General features: G+C 40.7%; 1 protein-coding gene and 4 non-coding genes across 5 annotated transcripts; all 5 read left to right on the top strand.

Annotated features, from left to right (window-relative positions):
• The first annotated feature begins 149 nt into the window (after window positions 1-149).
• Window positions 150-4,554, top strand: dnajc12 (DnaJ (Hsp40) homolog, subfamily C, member 12). The gene is made up of 5 exons (XM_085428720.1): window positions 150-683; window positions 1,187-1,265; window positions 1,533-1,672; window positions 1,753-1,897; window positions 2,804-4,554. The coding sequence occupies exons 1-5, from the start codon at window positions 606-608 to the stop codon at window positions 2,884-2,886; spliced, it is 525 nt and encodes a 174-aa protein (XP_085284846.1). The 5' UTR covers window positions 150-605; the 3' UTR covers window positions 2,887-4,554.
• Window positions 4,555-5,120: 566 nt separating this feature from the next.
• LOC146655959 (signal recognition particle RNA) lies at window positions 5,121-5,419 on the top strand. Its single transcript, XR_014914490.1, has one exon.
• Window positions 5,420-7,643: 2,224 nt separating this feature from the next.
• LOC146655958 (signal recognition particle RNA) lies at window positions 7,644-7,942 on the top strand. Its single transcript, XR_014914488.1, has one exon.
• Window positions 7,943-10,179: 2,237 nt separating this feature from the next.
• LOC146655957 (signal recognition particle RNA) lies at window positions 10,180-10,478 on the top strand. The gene has a single exon (XR_014914487.1).
• Window positions 10,479-12,715: 2,237 nt separating this feature from the next.
• On the top strand, window positions 12,716-13,014 carry LOC146655956 (signal recognition particle RNA). Its single transcript, XR_014914486.1, has one exon.
• The last annotated feature ends 6,484 nt before the right edge of the window (window positions 13,015-19,498 follow it).

The following is a 19,498-nucleotide window of genomic DNA, read 5'->3' as shown; positions in this document are numbered from 1 at the left end:
CTTCAAGTGCTGTCGGATGATTTCTAATCATAGGTTAGCCCTCACGAATCTTTCAAGCCTTTCGGTGATGTGTTTCGCGTAAATATAAACGATTTTATATTGACGTGCAGCCGTTGAAAGCTTAATTAATGCCCCAGTTACAAATCTGTCATTTTCTTTTTTCGTTGCCACACAAGCCTTAAGTATGTGAAAGAAATTTAGTTTTACTACATAAAAATATAACATTTTTAATTTCCTAAAGCTACCATTGCCTTTGTTTCTTAGCCAGATGAATAAATGAATTTTCTAGTAAGCAGGACCATTATCAAGACCCTTGAATGCATCGTACGTCATACGGTAAAAAGGGGCAGCTGGGCTCTCCCAACAACTCAGGAGAGATCTCCCTTGACAATTTTAACAGTTTAATAATCCCTGAAATCTAACGCTAGCTGACAAAACCATACTAAGACAAACTTTGCTAACAGTTAGTAGTTAGCTAGTTGGTTATAGTAAGTGAGTGAGAGGGGGGACCCTTTGGCAACCCTTTAACTGATCAGCTGTGATCACGTTCAGCAGCATTTGTGGTCCGTTAAAAGAAGCCATACGTGCTTCTCCGACAGATTTTTATGGAGGCTGTTTTGAGCTGTAAACCTGAGGATTTGGAGGATTACTACGGGTTACTGGGATGTGATGAACTGTCATCGGTAAGTTCTCGTCAGTGGGTTTAAGGCTCAGACTATTTCCTGGGTTGCTGAACGGATATAGTCTCGATCTATAAGTCAGTAATTATTTGGGTCAATAGCCTATACGCTGCTGAGTCAAAAAATGTGAAAATAAAAATGTATGTGTGCCTCAGATTAGGCTGAACCAACAGAGACCTGTTGATGTGAAACTAGTCGTGCGTCATCCAGTGTCTGCCAGCCAGCATTTAAATTCATTTGTGTATAACTAGATTAGATATGCAATCAGTGTGATTTTTTAATGTATCTTACTAAAACAAATCTTTGATTATCAACATCAACACACATATCCACCGTGGTCTTGTGATCGCCAATTTTCACTCAATATATTACTCAGCAATCAGCAACACTCATAGACTGGCAGAGCTGAGGGTCTCAAATAGTCAATAACACGGTCAAGATAACATAGATCTTATTGATTAGATCACATCAGACTATGAGGTTTGTTTTGTTTTGTTCTCTTGCAGACTGAACAGATTCTCAATGAATACAAGATTCGAGCCTTGGCATGTCATCCAGACAAACACCTCGACAGCCCAAGAGCAGGTAATGCACACACACCACTAACTGTGTGTGAGTCATATTTCATATAACCTTTTTTTCATAGCCCGAAGCAATAAAGTATTACAAAGTGTGCTATTACCCCTTCATTACCTCTTCATTCACACTTTTCTTACATAGTTAATGTCTGTTTCTGATGTCTTAACTTCAAAGCAAATAATGCTAATAGAGCGGATGCTTACAGCTGTATACAGTAAATTGCTTTATTAAATTCTAAATTTTATATTAAAACCGTTTTTTCTGTTGTGAAAGTGGCAGATTTCCAGAAGCTGCAGGAAGCCAAAGAGGTTTTATGCGATGAAACCAAAAGGAAAAACTATGATCTTTGGAAAAGAAGCGGAGTTACGATCCCATTCCATGACTGGCAGGCCTTGAACGACTCAGTGAAAACTGTACGTAATGTCCTCTCTTTAGATTCTTAAAAACACTGTGCAACCATTGACACTTAAAAAGCCTGCTAATTTGTTTACAGTCAATGCACTGGGCTGTGAGAAATAAGAAGGAACCAATGTTGGAGGGCTCCAAACCAGAAGACCCCATCACGTCACAAGCAGAGAGCTTTCACTGTGAGCAGCAGGAAACGGGGAAATCTTCGTGTGAAAGCACGGCATACTCGGGTAACTGAAATTTATTCCAATTCTTTAAAGCAAGATGTTGCTGGAGAGCAATACATAACAACACACAAAATACAAGTAAGGAAGTGGTCAGTGCCATAGGATCCTTATTTTTGAAAGTCAGACATGAGAAAAGTTTAATTGATACCAGTATGATAGACATGATTTGGTGTATTTTCAATCTAATTTCATTGCAGAGAGGCAATGGATATTCAGAACAGCTGCTCAAGAGCTTCTCTGCTCTTATATTAAGCTGATGGAATATAAAAGTAGGAGCTCTTTAGTGCTCATATTAAAGAGGGGCTGCACGCCCACCCAATGTTTTGTGAGGTTTTGCACTTTGCACTTCAAAGCTACCACTTTAAAGCACTGATTTCATTTTATTTTGGTTATAATTTCAGGTTCAGCAATTATTCACAACTTGGCTGTGAGACCATGTTAGTAGTTTCCTCTTAGCTAGTTTTTAGCTTCAGTGTTCAGGGCTGACACTTTCCTGTAGCCCTGAGGACTGATGCAGTTTTCCTGAGATTCTACAGAAGCTCGCTGTGGATTCCTTTTTCCTTTATAATACTGCCACAAAATGTTTCAAATATTTGCTGCTAAAGAGCACTGTAAGGACTTTGTTCTGAAACTAATTTTTAGAGTTAGAAGTCAGTCATAACCTCTGAGATAAACACTTGCAAGTCAGTATTACTATAGCTGAAACACAGCTATGATTATAGACTTTCCTCCACGAGCATCAGTACAGCTTACCGGATACTCAAGCCGAGTACACAACAGGCTTGAGTACTCAGTGAAGGATCTGAACTGTTCCTCATGTGAATTTCTTCTAGAGTAAACAGTAGCTGTTTAAAAAGTACTGAACTGCATAAAGGGAAGTGAAGTGACTTTTTCTTATCATTGCTGCAGGTGATTTCTGCCATCGACGCTTCCGCTGGGCTGGTGACTCTCCATCTAATCTGCTGCGGAAATTCCGAAATTATGAAATCTGAATATATTAAACCTTTCATGTTGTCCAAGTGTTGCTAGACTTGGGACCATTTTATTGTAATGCCAGCTTTTATAGAGTATGTTTAGTTGTTGTGCAGCTGTGACATCAGTAACTGTCTCACTGTGTTTACTCTTGCCTAATAATTGGTGGGACTGTTGCAAAGCTAACTGTCAGGTGTATGTTACGTTTGGCTAAATTCTTTATTATTAATATTATTTTTCTTCCGTGGTGTGTACCTTCCCTACAGTTTGTTGTAGAGACACATATTCTGGCACCAAATTGCTTCCTCATTTTATTTCTGTCATGTTTGAATTATTTAATGTGTCCTCACTAATAGCTCCTCATTCAGGTGAATGGGAAAAGAGAGCCAGAAAAATGTTACTTCAGCCATCATTTTACCACTGAATCATATAAAAATTTGTCTTTTTTCTAACAATGTCTTCCTCAATGTCTACCAGATGTATACTTTTTGATCTGGCGGCATTTGAGTGAGACGAGTTCCATCTCACCGCCCAATAGACTTATATGAAGCCTACAGGCAGTCTATTGGGCAGTGAGATGGAATACATATATATGTATCTCTATCAGTAACATACAGTGGAGGCATGATTGTGCGTGATATTATTGTTTGCTGTAATGTATTGTGTTTGTATTAGTATTATTCTTTGACTTCTTCAGCTTTGTTTGAGGCCAAACTAATTCTTTGAATTGAAACCTTAAGTTTTCCACAATTGTGCTTTAGTACAGCATGTTCACCCTTTATCAGAAGGAAGTCACAACATGTGGTCTATAGCTAAATATAATATGTTATTTTGTAAAGATATGAAATCACTTATTGTTTAGTTTGTTTTAACTGCACGGTCAGAAGAAATATATTTTAAATGTTCAGTAGCAAAACATATGACGTGAACAGAGGTTTCAAATCTTTAAAGTTAATATAGCTAATATAAATATAGTTAAATATCGCAAATAAAATAAACAATAATAACAAAAAATTAAGATTACCTATAAAAGTAGCTGTTAAAAATAGCAGGCTACAGAATTTTTTTGTTCCTATAATGAAAAACACAAAGGCTGAGTTTCTGTAACACAGATTTAGCTTTGAGCACAAACCTTTTAAGGGAACTTGCTGACACAGTCTCTTCCACAATCCGCCCATGCTTTCATGTTGTTTACACCAAGTTCTAACCCTACAATTCAAATGTCTTAGCAGAAATCGACTCATTAGACCAAGCAACATTTTTCCAAGCCCTTGTTGTCCAAATCTGGCAGATTTTGCAGTGTCTTAGTTTCTTGTTCTTGGCTGACAGGAGTGGGACCCGGTGTGGTCTTCTGCTGCTGTAGCCTATCTGGTTTAAGGTTTGACATAATGTGCATTCATGGATGTTCTTCTGCAAACCTTGGTTGTGATGAGTTATTATTTGAGTTAGTGTTGCTTTCCTATCAGATCCAGTATTTATATGCCTAAATACTCTGAGATTCTGCCATGTGATTAGGTGATGATATTTTCATTACTGAGTGACTGGTGAGTGTATTTATGAGACATTTCATCATAAATAAAATGATGGCATGACAACCCAATGCTTGTAATGCAAGTGACCTTCTTTTATTTGTATCACTGACTATTATTCATGTAGCGGACTGTAAGCAAAGAAGAGGAAATATATTAAAATCTAAACAATAAAAAAAAAAAGTTTCCGAATGCTGTCATATTTACTGGTGGTTATCTACTGGTGAGTTAATCCAAGTTATCAAGATGTGTTAAATAATCAGTCCAGTTTCCAGTTCATAGGCTAGGCTTGAGCTTATTTTACTTTATAAAGAAGGTTACATTATATGGAAAAAGTTATGTCAATACCAAGTAAATTACTATGATTTATTGGCCTATTACAGAGTATTGGCCTATTACAGAGTACATAGACATTTGCTCATGTACATAGATATGTGGAATAAACAATGGGGTTTTATTAGTGCTGGAAATTTAGAAAGAAAAAAGAAATAATATTTCCTGGAGTCTTTCACATTCAATGAATCCTTCTAATTGGCTATCCGGGGAACCTTTTGTTTTTTCAGGGAACGACTTACTAACGTTCCTAAAGAGGAATTAAAAGAACCAAAGGAAACGGTGTGCAGACCTTTTATAACAGTACCCGGTTTTCACCGCTTGATAGCGCTGTGTTATTCGTGACGTCACTTTTGTGAAAGATAAAAGCCCGAGGAGCACTTCTGTTTCTCGCCGGGTGCGGTGGCGCGCGCCTGTAATCCAAGCTACCGGGAGGCTGAGGCTGGCGGATCGTTTGAGCTCAGGAGCTCTGAGCTGCAGCGGACTATGCCGATCGGGTGTCCGCACTAAGTTCGGTATCGATATGGTGCTCCTGGGGGAGCTCGGGACCACCAGGTCGCCTAAGGAGGGGTGCACCGGCCCAGGTCGGAAACGGAGCAGGTCAAAGCCCCCGTGCCGCTCAGTAGTGGGATCGCGCCTGTGAATAGACGCTGTAGTGCAGCCTGAGTAATACAGCGGGACCCAGTCTTTTTATACTCTTTCCCCTCTCCACAGAAATATACACACTCACACATCACGTTTTTACAGCTTATAAAAGCGTCAAACACGGTCTCTCTGTCCTCTCGTTCCATTGAAAACCACCGCTGTTTCTTGGTCCAACAGCGCCTCCAACTGGAGGGGAGTAGCAATGACCATCACTGCAAATTCAAAGAGACGGTGAACTTTTTTTTTTTTCAGTGATTGACTTTGATGAACACGCAGGACTGGACTGGGACAAAAAAAAAATCAGCCCGGGCATTTTGACTAGAGAACAGCCCACCAGGAATTACAGGAAAAGCCATAAAGCCTCTGAATGAAAACAAATGCTGTTGTGACAGTGATGTACGCTGTCCTGTTGGTATATATGTATCAATCTAATAAACTTAAACCTACACCATCCTCCCTATTCTGGTATTTTAAACAGTACTTACCGGAAATATCAAACAACCTAATCAATAATTACATATACCTAACTAGCAGAGTTGCCAACTCCCAGCAAAAATAGGGAACCGCCCCCCACCCTCCGCCTAATGATGCTTAATCAACGTAATCGACTTTAATTTATTGCCAGGGTAAAACAAATGCACAGAAACCAATTATTTTTCTACAGTAAATAAATAGATTCAACATCTTTCCGCAACAGAATTGCAGACTGCACACATGGTACCTTCCCAAAGGAAAAAGTACTATAGCTTATTAGGGCATATATTAGACTTAATATTTACTATATACAATAATGAATTTTTATATATTTTTACATGAGATGACCACTTTGGTTGTAAGATTCGGTTGTATTTATTAAAACCTAGACATTTTAAATGAGTAGGGGAGACCGGGGATAGTTGTAACATTTTTGACATTTCTGTCTGTAAATTGAAGCTCTTTTAAGGTAGTGGATTCAAAATGTAATGCAAAGTATTTACATGTCTCTGCTATTAAATAGTGCAGCTATTTTCTCTGCAGCACAATTACCCATTGCATGGTATGGTCTCAAACACAAAGAGTGAAATGTTACAATTAACCCCATAGTCTGGGTTAGTTGTAACATATCCCGGGGTGAAATGTAACACAATGAAATAAGGGTACTAACAAAATATTAACATGTAATCTTTGTTTATTCAACACATGAATGCACTTAGAGCCATTTATGTAGCTGTGTGTGTGTGTGACAGAATGCAGAAATCTAGCTTTTGAACATATTCCAACCCCCCAAAAAAGACAAATTCTGGAATTTTCTGCAACTGAATATTTCATTAATTTTGATTGGTCTTCCTTGAGTTTGGCCTCATTGGCTCAGTGGGCATTATAACCTACAACTCTTGCACCAATTTTGAACATAACAATGAAGCTGAAAAAATGTAGTTGTTCACCAGCATCGCAATTCCATTACTTTTTATCATGGCTTACCTTGGTGTGGTTTGCAAAGTGCTTCAGAAAGATGAGGAAATCTGTTTCTTGCACCCATCCTGATTTATTTCCACTACCAGTACTTCCTACTGGTCCATCTCTGACACAGTGGTCTGCATAATGTATGTGTGGGAACACAAACAGTGGAGGAATTGTGTTGCCAATGGCATTAACCACATATACAAATGCGACCAGTGAACCTCTCTCTGCTGATGTCGTTGCCCCAACTTGTTTAATATAAGTTAAAGTAATAGTGTGGCAACTTGTAACATTTGCATTGTTACAACTAACCCAGACTGTTGCTGTTACAACTGACCCAGACTCCTATAGCCATGAACTAGCTAACATTACAGCCAACGGCTAAAACATTAGCACTAAAGACCTACACAGAATATATCCCCATAGACATACAAATAACACAATTTAAGTTTGATGAGTTTAACTGCAAAGCAGATAATGCTATTAGAAATTGAAATAAAGTAGAAAAACTTACTTTTTGGCATACAAATTACTTTTTTTCGTGTTAAATTGTCTGTGTTTGACAAAATGTGCTGATTTTTCACATGTGATAGCAGAGCTGAATTGGGCATGCACAGGATGAGTCGCATCATTTGAAACTTAGCCCTGATTGGAGAAATTGGAAGTGTTACAACTGACCCACGTTACAACTATCCCCGGTCTCCCCTAACTGTGTGTTGACTGTGTGTTGAGCAGCACCTTTACGGCTGCTGTTGGCTGCTATCTGCAGCAGTTTCCTGATGACGTCAGGTGTGTAAACCTTAAAGTCTGCGTAAACGAGGGCGCCTCTTGCCGGGTGCGGTGGCGCGCGCCTGTAATCCAAGCTACCGGGAGGCTGAGGCTGGCGGATCGTTTGAGCTCAGGAGCTCTGAGCTGCAGCGGACTATGCCGATCGGGTGTCCGCACTAAGTTCGGTATCGATATGGTGCTCCTGGGGGAGCTCGGGACCACCAGGTCGCCTAAGGAGGGGTGCACCGGCCCAGGTCGGAAACGGAGCAGGTCAAAGCCCCCGTGCCGCTCAGTAGTGGGATCGCGCCTGTGAATAGACGCTGTAGTGCAGCCTGAGTAATACAGCGGGACCCAGTCTTTTTATACTCTTTCCCCTCTCCACAGAAATATACACACAGCACACACACTCACACATCACGTTTTTACAGCTTATAAAAGCGTCAAACACGGTCTCTCTGTCCTCTCGTTCCATTGAAAACCACCGCTGTTTCTTGGTCCAACAGCGCCTCCAACTGGAGGGGAGTAGCAATGACCATCACTGCAAATTCAAAGAGACGGTGAACTTTTTTTTTTCTTTCAGTGATTGACTTTGATGAACACGCAGGACTGGACTGGGACAAAAAAAAAATCAGCCCGGGCATTTTGACTAGAGAACAGCCCACCAGGAATTATAGGAAAAGCCATAAAGCCTCTGAATGAAAACAAATGCTGTTGTGACAGTGATGTACGCTGTCCTGTTGGTATATATGTATCAATCTAATAAACTTAAACCTACACCATCCTCCCTATTCTGGTATTTTAAACAGTACTTACCGGAAATATCAAACAACCTAATCAATAATTACATATACCTAACTAGCAGAGTTGCCAACTCCCAGCAAAAATAGGGAACCGCCCCCCACCCTCCGCCTAATGATGCTTAATCAACGTAATCGACTTTAATTTATTGCCAGGGTAAAACAAATGCACAGAAACCAATTATTTTTCTACAGTAAATAAATAGATTCAACATCTTTCCGCAACAGAATTGCAGACTGCACACATGGTACCTTCCCAAAGGAAAAAGTACTATAGCTTATTAGGGCATATATTAGACTTAATATTTACTATATACAATAATGAATTTTTATATATTTTTACATGAGATGACCACTTTGGTTGTAAGATTCGGTTGTATTTATTAAAACCTAGACATTTTAAATGAGTAGGGGAGACCGGGGATAGTTGTAACATTTTTGACATTTCTGTCTGTAAATTGAAGCTCTTTTAAGGTAGTGGATTCAAAATGTAATGCAAAGTATTTACATGTCTCTGCTATTAAATAGTGCAGCTATTTTCTCTGCAGCACAATTACCCATTGCATGGTATGGTCTCAAACACAAAGAGTGAAATGTTACAATTAACCCCATAGTCTGGGTTAGTTGTAACATATCCCGGGGTGAAATGTAACACAATGAAATAAGGGTACTAACAAAATATTAACATGTAATCTTTGTTTATTCAACACATGAATGCACTTAGAGCCATTTATGTAGCTGTGTGTGTGTGTGACAGAATGCAGAAATCTAGCTTTTGAACATATTCCAACCCCCCAAAAAAGACAAATTCTGGAATTTTCTGCAACTGAATATTTCATTAATTTTGATTGGTCTTCCTTGAGTTTGGCCTCATTGGCTCAGTGGGCATTATAACCTACAACTCTTGCACCAATTTTGAACATAACAATGAAGCTGAAAAAATGTAGTTGTTCACCAGCATCGCAATTCCATTACTTTTTATCATGGCTTACCTTGGTGTGGTTTGCAAAGTGCTTCAGAAAGATGAGGAAATCTGTTTCTTGCACCCATCCTGATTTATTTCCACTACCAGTACTTCCTACTGGTCCATCTCTGACACAGTGGTCTGCATAATGTATGTGTGGGAACACAAACAGTGGAGGAATTGTGTTGCCAATGGCATTAACCACATATACAAATGCGACCAGTGAACCTCTCTCTGCTGATGTCGTTGCCCCAACTTGTTTAATATAAGTTAAAGTAATAGTGTGGCAACTTGTAACATTTGCATTGTTACAACTAACCCAGACTGTTGCTGTTACAACTGACCCAGACTCCTATAGCCATGAACTAGCTAACATTACAGCCAACGGCTAAAACATTAGCACTAAAGACCTACACAGAATATATCCCCATAGACATACAAATAACACAATTTAAGTTTGATGAGTTTAACTGCAAAGCAGATAATGCTATTAGAAATTGAAATAAAGTAGAAAAACTTACTTTTTGGCATACAAATTACTTTTTTTCGTGTTAAATTGTCTGTGTTTGACAAAATGTGCTGATTTTTCACATGTGATAGCAGAGCTGAATTGGGCATGCACAGGATGAGTCGCATCATTTGAAACTTAGCCCTGATTGGAGAAATTGGAAGTGTTACAACTGACCCACGTTACAACTATCCCCGGTCTCCCCTAACTGTGTGTTGACTGTGTGTTGAGCAGCACCTTTACGGCTGCTGTTGGCTGCTATCTGCAGCAGTTTCCTGATGACGTCAGGTGTGTAAACCTTAAAGTCTGCGTAAACGAGGGCGCCTCTTGCCGGGTGCGGTGGCGCGCGCCTGTAATCCAAGCTACCGGGAGGCTGAGGCTGGCGGATCGTTTGAGCTCAGGAGCTCTGAGCTGCAGCGGACTATGCCGATCGGGTGTCCGCACTAAGTTCGGTATCGATATGGTGCTCCTGGGGGAGCTCGGGACCACCAGGTCGCCTAAGGAGGGGTGCACCGGCCCAGGTCGGAAACGGAGCAGGTCAAAGCCCCCGTGCCGCTCAGTAGTGGGATCGCGCCTGTGAATAGACGCTGTAGTGCAGCCTGAGTAATACAGCGGGACCCAGTCTTTTTATACTCTTTCCCCTCTCCACAGAAATATACACACAGCACACACACTCACACATCACGTTTTTACAGCTTATAAAAGCGTCAAACACGGTCTCTCTGTCCTCTCGTTCCATTGAAAACCACCGCTGTTTCTTGGTCCAACAGCGCCTCCAACTGGAGGGGAGTAGCAATGACCATCACTGCAAATTCAAAGAGACGGTGAACTTTTTTTTTTCTTTCAGTGATTGACTTTGATGAACACGCAGGACTGGACTGGGACAAAAAAAAAATCAGCCCGGGCATTTTGACTAGAGAACAGCCCACCAGGAATTACAGGAAAAGCCATAAAGCCTCTGAATGAAAACAAATGCTGTTGTGACAGTGATGTGTGCTGTCCTGTTGGTATATATGTATCAATCTAATAAACTTAAACCTACACCATCCTCCCTATTCTGGTATTTTAAACAGTACTTACCGGAAATATCAAACAACCTAATCAATAATTACATATACCTAACTAGCAGAGTTGCCAACTCCCAGCAAAAATAGGGAACCGCCCCCCACCCTCCGCCTAATGATGCTTAATCAACGTAATCGACTTTAATTTATTGCCAGGGTAAAACAAATGCACAGAAACCAATTATTTTTCTACAGTAAATAAATAGATTCAACATCTTTCCGCAACAGAATTGCAGACTGCACACATGGTACCTTCCCAAAGGAAAAAGTACTATAGCTTATTAGGGCATATATTAGACTTAATATTTACTATATACAATAATGAATTTTTATATATTTTTACATGAGATGACCACTTTGGTTGTAAGATTCGGTTGTATTTATTAAAACCTAGACATTTTAAATGAGTAGGGGAGACCGGGGATAGTTGTAACATTTTTGACATTTCTGTCTGTAAATTGAAGCTCTTTTAAGGTAGTGGATTCAAAATGTAATGCAAAGTATTTACATGTCTCTGCTATTAAATAGTGCAGCTATTTTCTCTGCAGCACAATTACCCATTGCATGGTATGGTCTCAAACACAAAGAGTGAAATGTTACAATTAACCCCATAGTCTGGGTTAGTTGTAACATATCCCGGGGTGAAATGTAACACAATGAAATAAGGGTACTAACAAAATATTAACATGTAATCTTTGTTTATTCAACACATGAATGCACTTAGAGCCATTTATGTAGCTGTGTGTGTGTGTGACAGAATGCAGAAATCTAGCTTTTGAACATATTCCAACCCCCCAAAAAAGACAAATTCTGGAATTTTCTGCAACTGAATATTTCATTAATTTTGATTGGTCTTCCTTGAGTTTGGCCTCATTGGCTCAGTGGGCATTATAACCTACAACTCTTGCACCAATTTTGAACATAACAATGAAGCTGAAAAAATGTAGTTGTTCACCAGCATCGCAATTCCATTACTTTTTATCATGGCTTACCTTGGTGTGGTTTGCAAAGTGCTTCAGAAAGATGAGGAAATCTGTTTCTTGCACCCATCCTGATTTATTTCCACTACCAGTACTTCCTACTGGTCCATCTCTGACACAGTGGTCTGCATAATGTATGTGTGGGAACACAAACAGTGGAGGAATTGTGTTGCCAATGGCATTAACCACATATACAAATGCGACCAGTGAACCTCTCTCTGCTGATGTCGTTGCCCCAACTTGTTTAATATAAGTTAAAGTAATAGTGTGGCAACTTGTAACATTTGCATTGTTACAACTAACCCAGACTGTTGCTGTTACAACTGACCCAGACTCCTATAGCCATGAACTAGCTAACATTACAGCCAACGGCTAAAACATTAGCACTAAAGACCTACACAGAATATATCCCCATAGACATACAAATAACACAATTTAAGTTTGATGAGTTTAACTGCAAAGCAGATAATGCTATTAGAAATTGAAATAAAGTAGAAAAACTTACTTTTTGGCATACAAATTACTTTTTTTCGTGTTAAATTGTCTGTGTTTGACAAAATGTGCTGATTTTTCACATGTGATAGCAGAGCTGAATTGGGCATGCACAGGATGAGTCGCATCATTTGAAACTTAGCCCTGATTGGAGAAATTGGAAGTGTTACAACTGACCCACGTTACAACTATCCCCGGTCTCCCCTAACTGTGTGTTGACTGTGTGTTGAGCAGCACCTTTACGGCTGCTGTTGGCTGCTATCTGCAGCAGTTTCCTGATGACGTCAGGTGTGTAAACCTTAAAGTCTGCGTAAACGAGGGCGCCTCTTGCCGGGTGCGGTGGCGCGCGCCTGTAATCCAAGCTACCGGGAGGCTGAGGCTGGCGGATCGTTTGAGCTCAGGAGCTCTGAGCTGCAGCGGACTATGCCGATCGGGTGTCCGCACTAAGTTCGGTATCGATATGGTGCTCCTGGGGGAGCTCGGGACCACCAGGTCGCCTAAGGAGGGGTGCACCGGCCCAGGTCGGAAACGGAGCAGGTCAAAGCCCCCGTGCCGCTCAGTAGTGGGATCGCGCCTGTGAATAGACGCTGTAGTGCAGCCTGAGTAATACAGCGGGACCCAGTCTTTTTATACTCTTTCCCCTCTCCACAGAAATATACACACAGCACACACACTCACACATCACGTTTTTACAGCTTATAAAAGCGTCAAACACGGTCTCTCTGTCCTCTCGTTCCATTGAAAACCACCGCTGTTTCTTGGTCCAACAGCGCCTCCAACTGGAGGGGAGTAGCAATGACCATCACTGCAAATTCAAAGAGACGGTGAACTTTTTTTTTTCTTTCAGTGATTGACTTTGATGAACACGCAGGACTGGACTGGGACAAAAAAAAAACTCAGCCCGGGCATTTTGACTAGAGAACAGCCCACCAGGAATTACAGGAAAAGCCATAAAGCCTCTGAATGAAAACAAATGCTGTTGTGACAGTGATGTGTGCTGTCCTGTTGGTATATATGTATCAATCTAATAAACTTAAACCTACACCATCCTCCCTATTCTGGTATTTTAAACAGTACTTACCGGAAATATCAAACAACTGTGATATTATTCTGTTATTATATGTTACCTTATATATGTAATCAAAGTAGTTGAATTAGAATACTGCTGTAGATCATATTATACCCTTTAAAATAGAGTGTGGGATCTGTATGTAGTTTAGTTCTCATTATACTTTTGAGTTAACAGAACATATTCACATATTAGTTCATTAGATAAATGTGCATCACTCTGTATCCTTGATCTGCTGGGAATGTGTTACACTGTTTTCTTGACATGCTTAATTGTTGAATCATGAAGAGAAGGTTGTAAGCAGGAGACTCTGTGTCTAAAGACAGGGGAGATAGATAGACCACATTCCACACCCCCACCTTACAGAAAGCAGAGAAACAACTGCCGAGGTCATAACTTAGGCGCTGTAACAGAGAAAAAATGTGATGTTTTGGCTTTTACGACTAGCTGGGGGCCACTAGAGACTATAAAAAGCTGAGCAACCCGTCACCATTTTGAGACATGTGCCTGACCCTCTGGTAGCATCTCTCCCGTCCGGACGTTGTAATGCTCTGACTGTTGAATTGTATGGAAATAAATGATTGTTGATTGAGCATTGATACACCGAGTATTGTCCTTCCTTCAGCCCAAAGATTCAAAGAACTGCGTGTTTTCAACAACTTGGTGCCGTGACCCGGATCTTTGGTGTGCTGAGGAGGTGTAGATTTGACCTTTGGTGAGATCGTGAGGCGAGGTGAACAGAGGACCGGTCCAAAAATAAAAAGGTAAGCACAGCCTGTTGTATTACAAATACCAAATGTGCATATTGGGCTTTCCAAATTAATCTGTTCGCTGAGTCACATGTATTTTCACAGTAAATTTGTCGGTGTCTGGTTTTTGGCGCAAGATACTAACAACATAAGTTGAGGCTGAATTCCAGTGTGTTAAATAAACTGCTTCTACCGAGATACTAATAACATACTACGTTGGTCTAGATTGCAGTAATCTGCTTCTACCGAGATACTAATAACATACTACGTTGGACTAGATGCAGCCACTTTACCTTCCACATTTAATTTTGTCTAATACTGGCTTCTGTAGCAATAATACATTAGAATTTATTCTGAAGACGCGGCCATTAGTTCAGTACATTGAAGTCGAGGTTTGAAGTTTGTTTATGGTGTCGGTTACGTCCTGGCTCTTGCCGGCTATGAAATAGAAGTTGATTTAAGGAAAAGCAGATGCTGGCTTCACGGTGCGGTTAAACACTGGCAACGCGAGAGCGAAACACGTCCGTAGGTTTGGTTTATGATACGGCCGTGTTCCGGTGATATGCGGCTGTGAAGTGCAGTAGTGGTTGGTGCTAATTTTAGTACATTGAACAGAGGTTTGACGGTGGTTTGTGGCGTCAGTCGAGTTTTTTTTTAAGGGCTGCGGTCATAAAACAAAGTAAAATTTTACTTGCCAAGAAGTACATAGAGCAAAACCTGGTTTATGATGTCTGGTATAACTTCGGGGATGCAAGCATCACTTTTATGATGCGACTTTGCCCCGTGGTGGCGGTCATAATCGCAGAGAAAGGGGTATTTTGGTCTATGGTGCAGTGTGCTTTAAGAAGATCTAATAGTTGAGCTCAGAGGTTTCTGTGTAAAATTCCCGCTGAGGAAAAGTGTTGTGTGTGAGTGTCAAAGCGCGCTCTGGGTGAGAGAGTGTGTGTGAAGCTGCGAGGCGCGCTCTGGGTGCTGTCTTGTGGGTGAAGCGCGCACTGAGTGAGAGTGTGAGTGAGGCGCGCTCTGAGTGTGTTTTGTGTGGAGTGTGAAGCGTGAACACAGTGACAGTGACGGTTAATGTGTTTGATTAGGAGGACATTAGAGCAAATACACATTTTAGGATCAAAGGTTGATGCCTAGTGTACCTGTGGAACTTTGCCTATGGAGTAGCGACCCTCCTGTCCGTGGACGCGTGGCCAGGACCGGCGTTGTCCGGGTGCTGAGGTGGTGACTTGGGGAGGTGAGGGCCCCCGCATAGCCACGGAAATAACACTGGAACGGCCGTGTAATCACGGGTTCACATTTATTTCCGGACTAGAACAAGACACATTTTGCGAACAAACGTTGAGTCTAGATTAGTAAAGAAATATAAAAAGGTTGAATTCCTCGTTTCAGTGGTTGAAATTGTTGTGTGCCTGTCCCCTGACGAGTGTGAAATTAAAATAAAGAGGGAATTTGGAGCCACATAGAGATAGACGGGCATAATTGGGTGTATTACTCTGTGGTGTAATAAAAATAAAAAGGAGAGATAGTAAGAGGTGTGCAGTGGAGAATTATAGAGGAGTAGAGAGAGGAATGTGTTGGGAGACTGGCGTACAGTTTACGCTGTCAAGGTAGGCGTGTTGCCTGCTTATCTGTTTAAAAGTGATGAAAATGAAATTAAAATAAATCTCTTAGTGTGTTAATACAGGAAGCTGCGGACCTGGACCAACTGCCCCCACAAGCACAGCGGCCGAAGCAAAATTATAGGTAATGGGAACCACACCCAGCACGAATCAGCAGCTGTGAAACAGACAGCAGCGAGGAGAGAATTAGAGGAGAAATTAAGAGAAGTTTTAACACATAAAATTAGGGCCAACGGACTTGTGGAGGTTGGGAAGGCGTCCGGAGCATCACAACAAAAAGGTGAAACAAAAACACACACAAGCAGAGAAATCTGAGAGAAAGGCTCCTTTTAAGGTAACGCCTAGTTTGAGAAAAGATAAAATTAACCTGCTTTTATACAAATGCACATACACGCAATGAAGAAACAGCTTACACTCATGAACACGTGAAGATTTTCCAGCAAGGTTAAAGAAAAATTAACATACTTAAATGATGAAGTCTATACATGACTGACAAAGAAACCCTCTGGGTTGCAGGACAACAATTTAACAAAAAAAAAAAAAAAAAAAGGAACACTGGTCTAACCAACCAGGCAAGACGCAACAAATTTAGTGGTTAAAAGATTCAAATTGTGACATGTTTTCTGTTGATTGATTAATAAAAGTGATTACTGAATGAAAGAAAGTTCCTTTTTTGGGCTTTTAAACATGATCTTAAGAATTTTAACATATACCGGTGTTGTCCTGTCAACTTGGTGGGTTAGGAGTTGATTATATCGGGAGACAAAAAACAAAAAAAGGGGGAGAGAAGGCTGACACAGGGCCTGGCCCCATTGCCTCCCCTCTGAATAACACAGCCAACACAACAACATTTTCCTGTTCGTTTGTTTTTGTTTTTTGTTTGTTTTTGTTTTGTTTTGTTTTTGTTTTTTCTATACATATTTAATTACAGGCTGCTTTGCCGGCCCTGAAAGCCGAGGCTGACTGGACTCCTGCTCTCCCCCATACGTGACACTGACCAAATGCTGCAACAGCTGGACCCACAACAACGACCTGAGAATGTCAACAGACCTGCAGGAATGTGATCTCATGCAGCCGAGACGGAGAGCACTAAACCTAAGGCCCGTTTCACTACACGGGGGAAAATTCCCAGACTGCGTCAGCTGACAGAGCTGTGACGAGACGCCCGCCAAGCCCGAATGAAAAGTAAGGCCGAGCGAAAGAATGCTGACCTTGATAACTTTGCATTCACACTGTGCAGGACAGGGATGGACCAACACGGATGATCGGGTGGCGAAAAAGGGCGTGACCGAGACAAGAGGAGTAACTGAGGACAGAAGGCACCTCAGAATGGACAAAAACACAGAAGAAGATGCAGGTTTCACCTGCGGTGAACATCGACACTGGAGAAAGGACTGCCCCAATTGGGGTCAGAACCAGGACGGACTGAATTTTGAGCAGCAGCAGCAGCAATGGTCGCAAACAAACTGAAAAGGAGGGGGGCAGGACCCCAGGGCATGCTTCAGGCCGTGGTTTACCCAGAACACCAGAACAGGAAAGTGATGAACACACACACACACACACACACACACACACACACACACACGGGAATGTTGATTCACTGAGAAGTGATGCACACATACACATGCACACGCTTGTGCAATGAAGAGTGATCCACACGCACACACATACACGCTGATGCAATGAAGAATGCTTTGCTTATGCTGATATGCAAAATGCTGCACACAAACATCCCAATGCATAATTTTTATGAGGAGCCATTGATTTCCATTGATTACCATTGATTACTTAGAATGTGTTATATGTCACCTAGAAGGCATTTATGTAGAGTTAATAAGGTCTAAAAAAGTTTGGTTATGAAAACAATGTCTGTGCGTGATGTCTGTTTATGGCTCAAGGCCTTGACTGAATTCTTTGCTGTGCTTCACACAGCCCTGATGAGGAACAGTGGCACAGAGTGAAATTGATGAATTAATAGTGTAAGTTTTAGGTTGGAGTACGGCATTTTCTGTGATTGAGTTTTAATTCAAGGAGGAACAAAAGGTGTTACGGCACCTGAGGTTCTCATTCCCACACAATATTGTCCCGGCAGGAAGCAAAATGTTCCTGTGAATTTCTGGTTGATTGTTTGGTTTTGTTTAGCGCTAGCTTGATTTTATCAGTGAGCTTTGGCTTGTGTTCTTTCTCGTAAGCGAGAGAGGGATAGTTTTATGCTTGGACATGTCTGCAACGGGCCCTAGTTTGTGTTATTTTAGTAGTATTTTGTTGGTTATGTCTGTTTTCGTTTTTGTTACAGTGCACTGGAGAAAAAACATCTGAGAGGTGTGATCCACCGGTGGGGATATGTTGATATTTTGTGAGTTTATGATTTAACAATCAGCTCTTTAAACTAGGCCTGAAAGATTGAAATTTAAAGCGCTATGAAATATTATTACTGTAAACAGTTGCAAAGTGTGCTTCTCCATGATTGTAATTGGCTTGGGAGAAATTCACTTATAGGGAACACTGATCTAAAAGGATTGCACCGAGTCAATCCGGCCCAAAAAACAACAAGGAATTGTTTTCCTTTAAAATGATGACGTCAACTTGCTGGTGATGGATGCTCGAATAGGTTGCGCGTGAGACTCCATTATCAGCAACATCTGGTATGAATGTGTATGGAGGTATGCATGTGAATGGACTGTGATGGACTGACGACTAAAAGTTTTGACTAACTTGATACTGAGACAATGACTGCACCCACTTTAGGATTAGTAAATGCCAATAAACAATTCATAAACAATTCACCCAGCCGACAAGAGAAGGGTGGATGCTTCGCTTTGTTTTGTTTTGTTTTTTCAGGAGCAGGAGGATAAGAGAGACTGGAGGAGGAGACTCTAGCTTCACATAAGTATGAACTGCAGACTTAACACTGTGGTTGCTGATTTTGAGTTACTGATGTTTGCATTAAGAAAACTGTGCTATATTAGCTGTGTTTTGATTAAGGTATCATGTTATATTATTGGGAATGCCAAATGCTACAGTGGAGAAGACTTTTGATACCACTCATGACTGGAATATGTTATTATTAACCATAGCAGGCCACTGTAAAAAGTCAATTAAATGTTATAGAGGAAAATCGCCAAAATTGAACAATACCTATGAATGACTGGCCACATTCAGAATAGAGATATGCAATAATAAACATTGGTCCACATGATTTAGGTTCTCACTTGAAATAGTAAGTTATTAAATGTAGAATATAATCGACAGGGACATTTGATAGGATGTGGTACTGCAAAAGAACAAGAGCAAAGTAAATAAAGAAAATATTGTGTTTAGTTTGGATAAATTCAAATTAAAATGTACCATTACACTCAGAGGATCAATATGAAATAAAACATATGCAAAATTTGTAGGAAGTACATGACTGATAACTGTTCTGTCCTGAGCGTTTGTTTCTAGAGCACCCACTTGACCACACCAACAGTTTCTCGCCACCGAGGAGGGGTACTTGCAAAAAGAATAAAATAAAAATCTGAGTTTAACAAAACATTTTAAATGTAAATATCAAGCTTACCTTTCTTTTTCCATGAAATGTGCTTGTGGGCACGCCAGCCATTTTGAAAAGGTGGGCAAAACAATTGGCAAGGCCACACCCCCACACATGTGATATAATTTTAAAGGTAC

Source organism: Rhamphochromis longiceps, linkage group LG13 (genome assembly GCF_057381845.1).
Source record: "Rhamphochromis longiceps isolate RC_006_pf linkage group LG13, R_longiceps_female_GT1.1, whole genome shotgun sequence".
Lineage (NCBI taxonomy): Eukaryota > Metazoa > Chordata > Actinopteri > Cichliformes > Cichlidae > Rhamphochromis > Rhamphochromis longiceps.
Note: the sequence above shows the minus strand (reverse complement) of the source record. Positions and strands in the feature narration are given on the sequence as shown.

Coding starts and splice junctions, on each gene's coding strand:
- dnajc12 (XM_085428720.1), top strand. CDS start 606: ATGGAGGCTGTTTTGAGCTGTAAACCTGAGGATTTGGAGGATTACTAC. Junction 1,673..1,752: donor TGAACGACTCAGTGAAAACT/GTACGTAATGTC, acceptor ATTTGTTTACAG/TCAATGCACTGGGCTGTGAG. Junction 1,898..2,803: donor TGAAAGCACGGCATACTCGG/GTAACTGAAATT, acceptor TCATTGCTGCAG/GTGATTTCTGCCATCGACGC.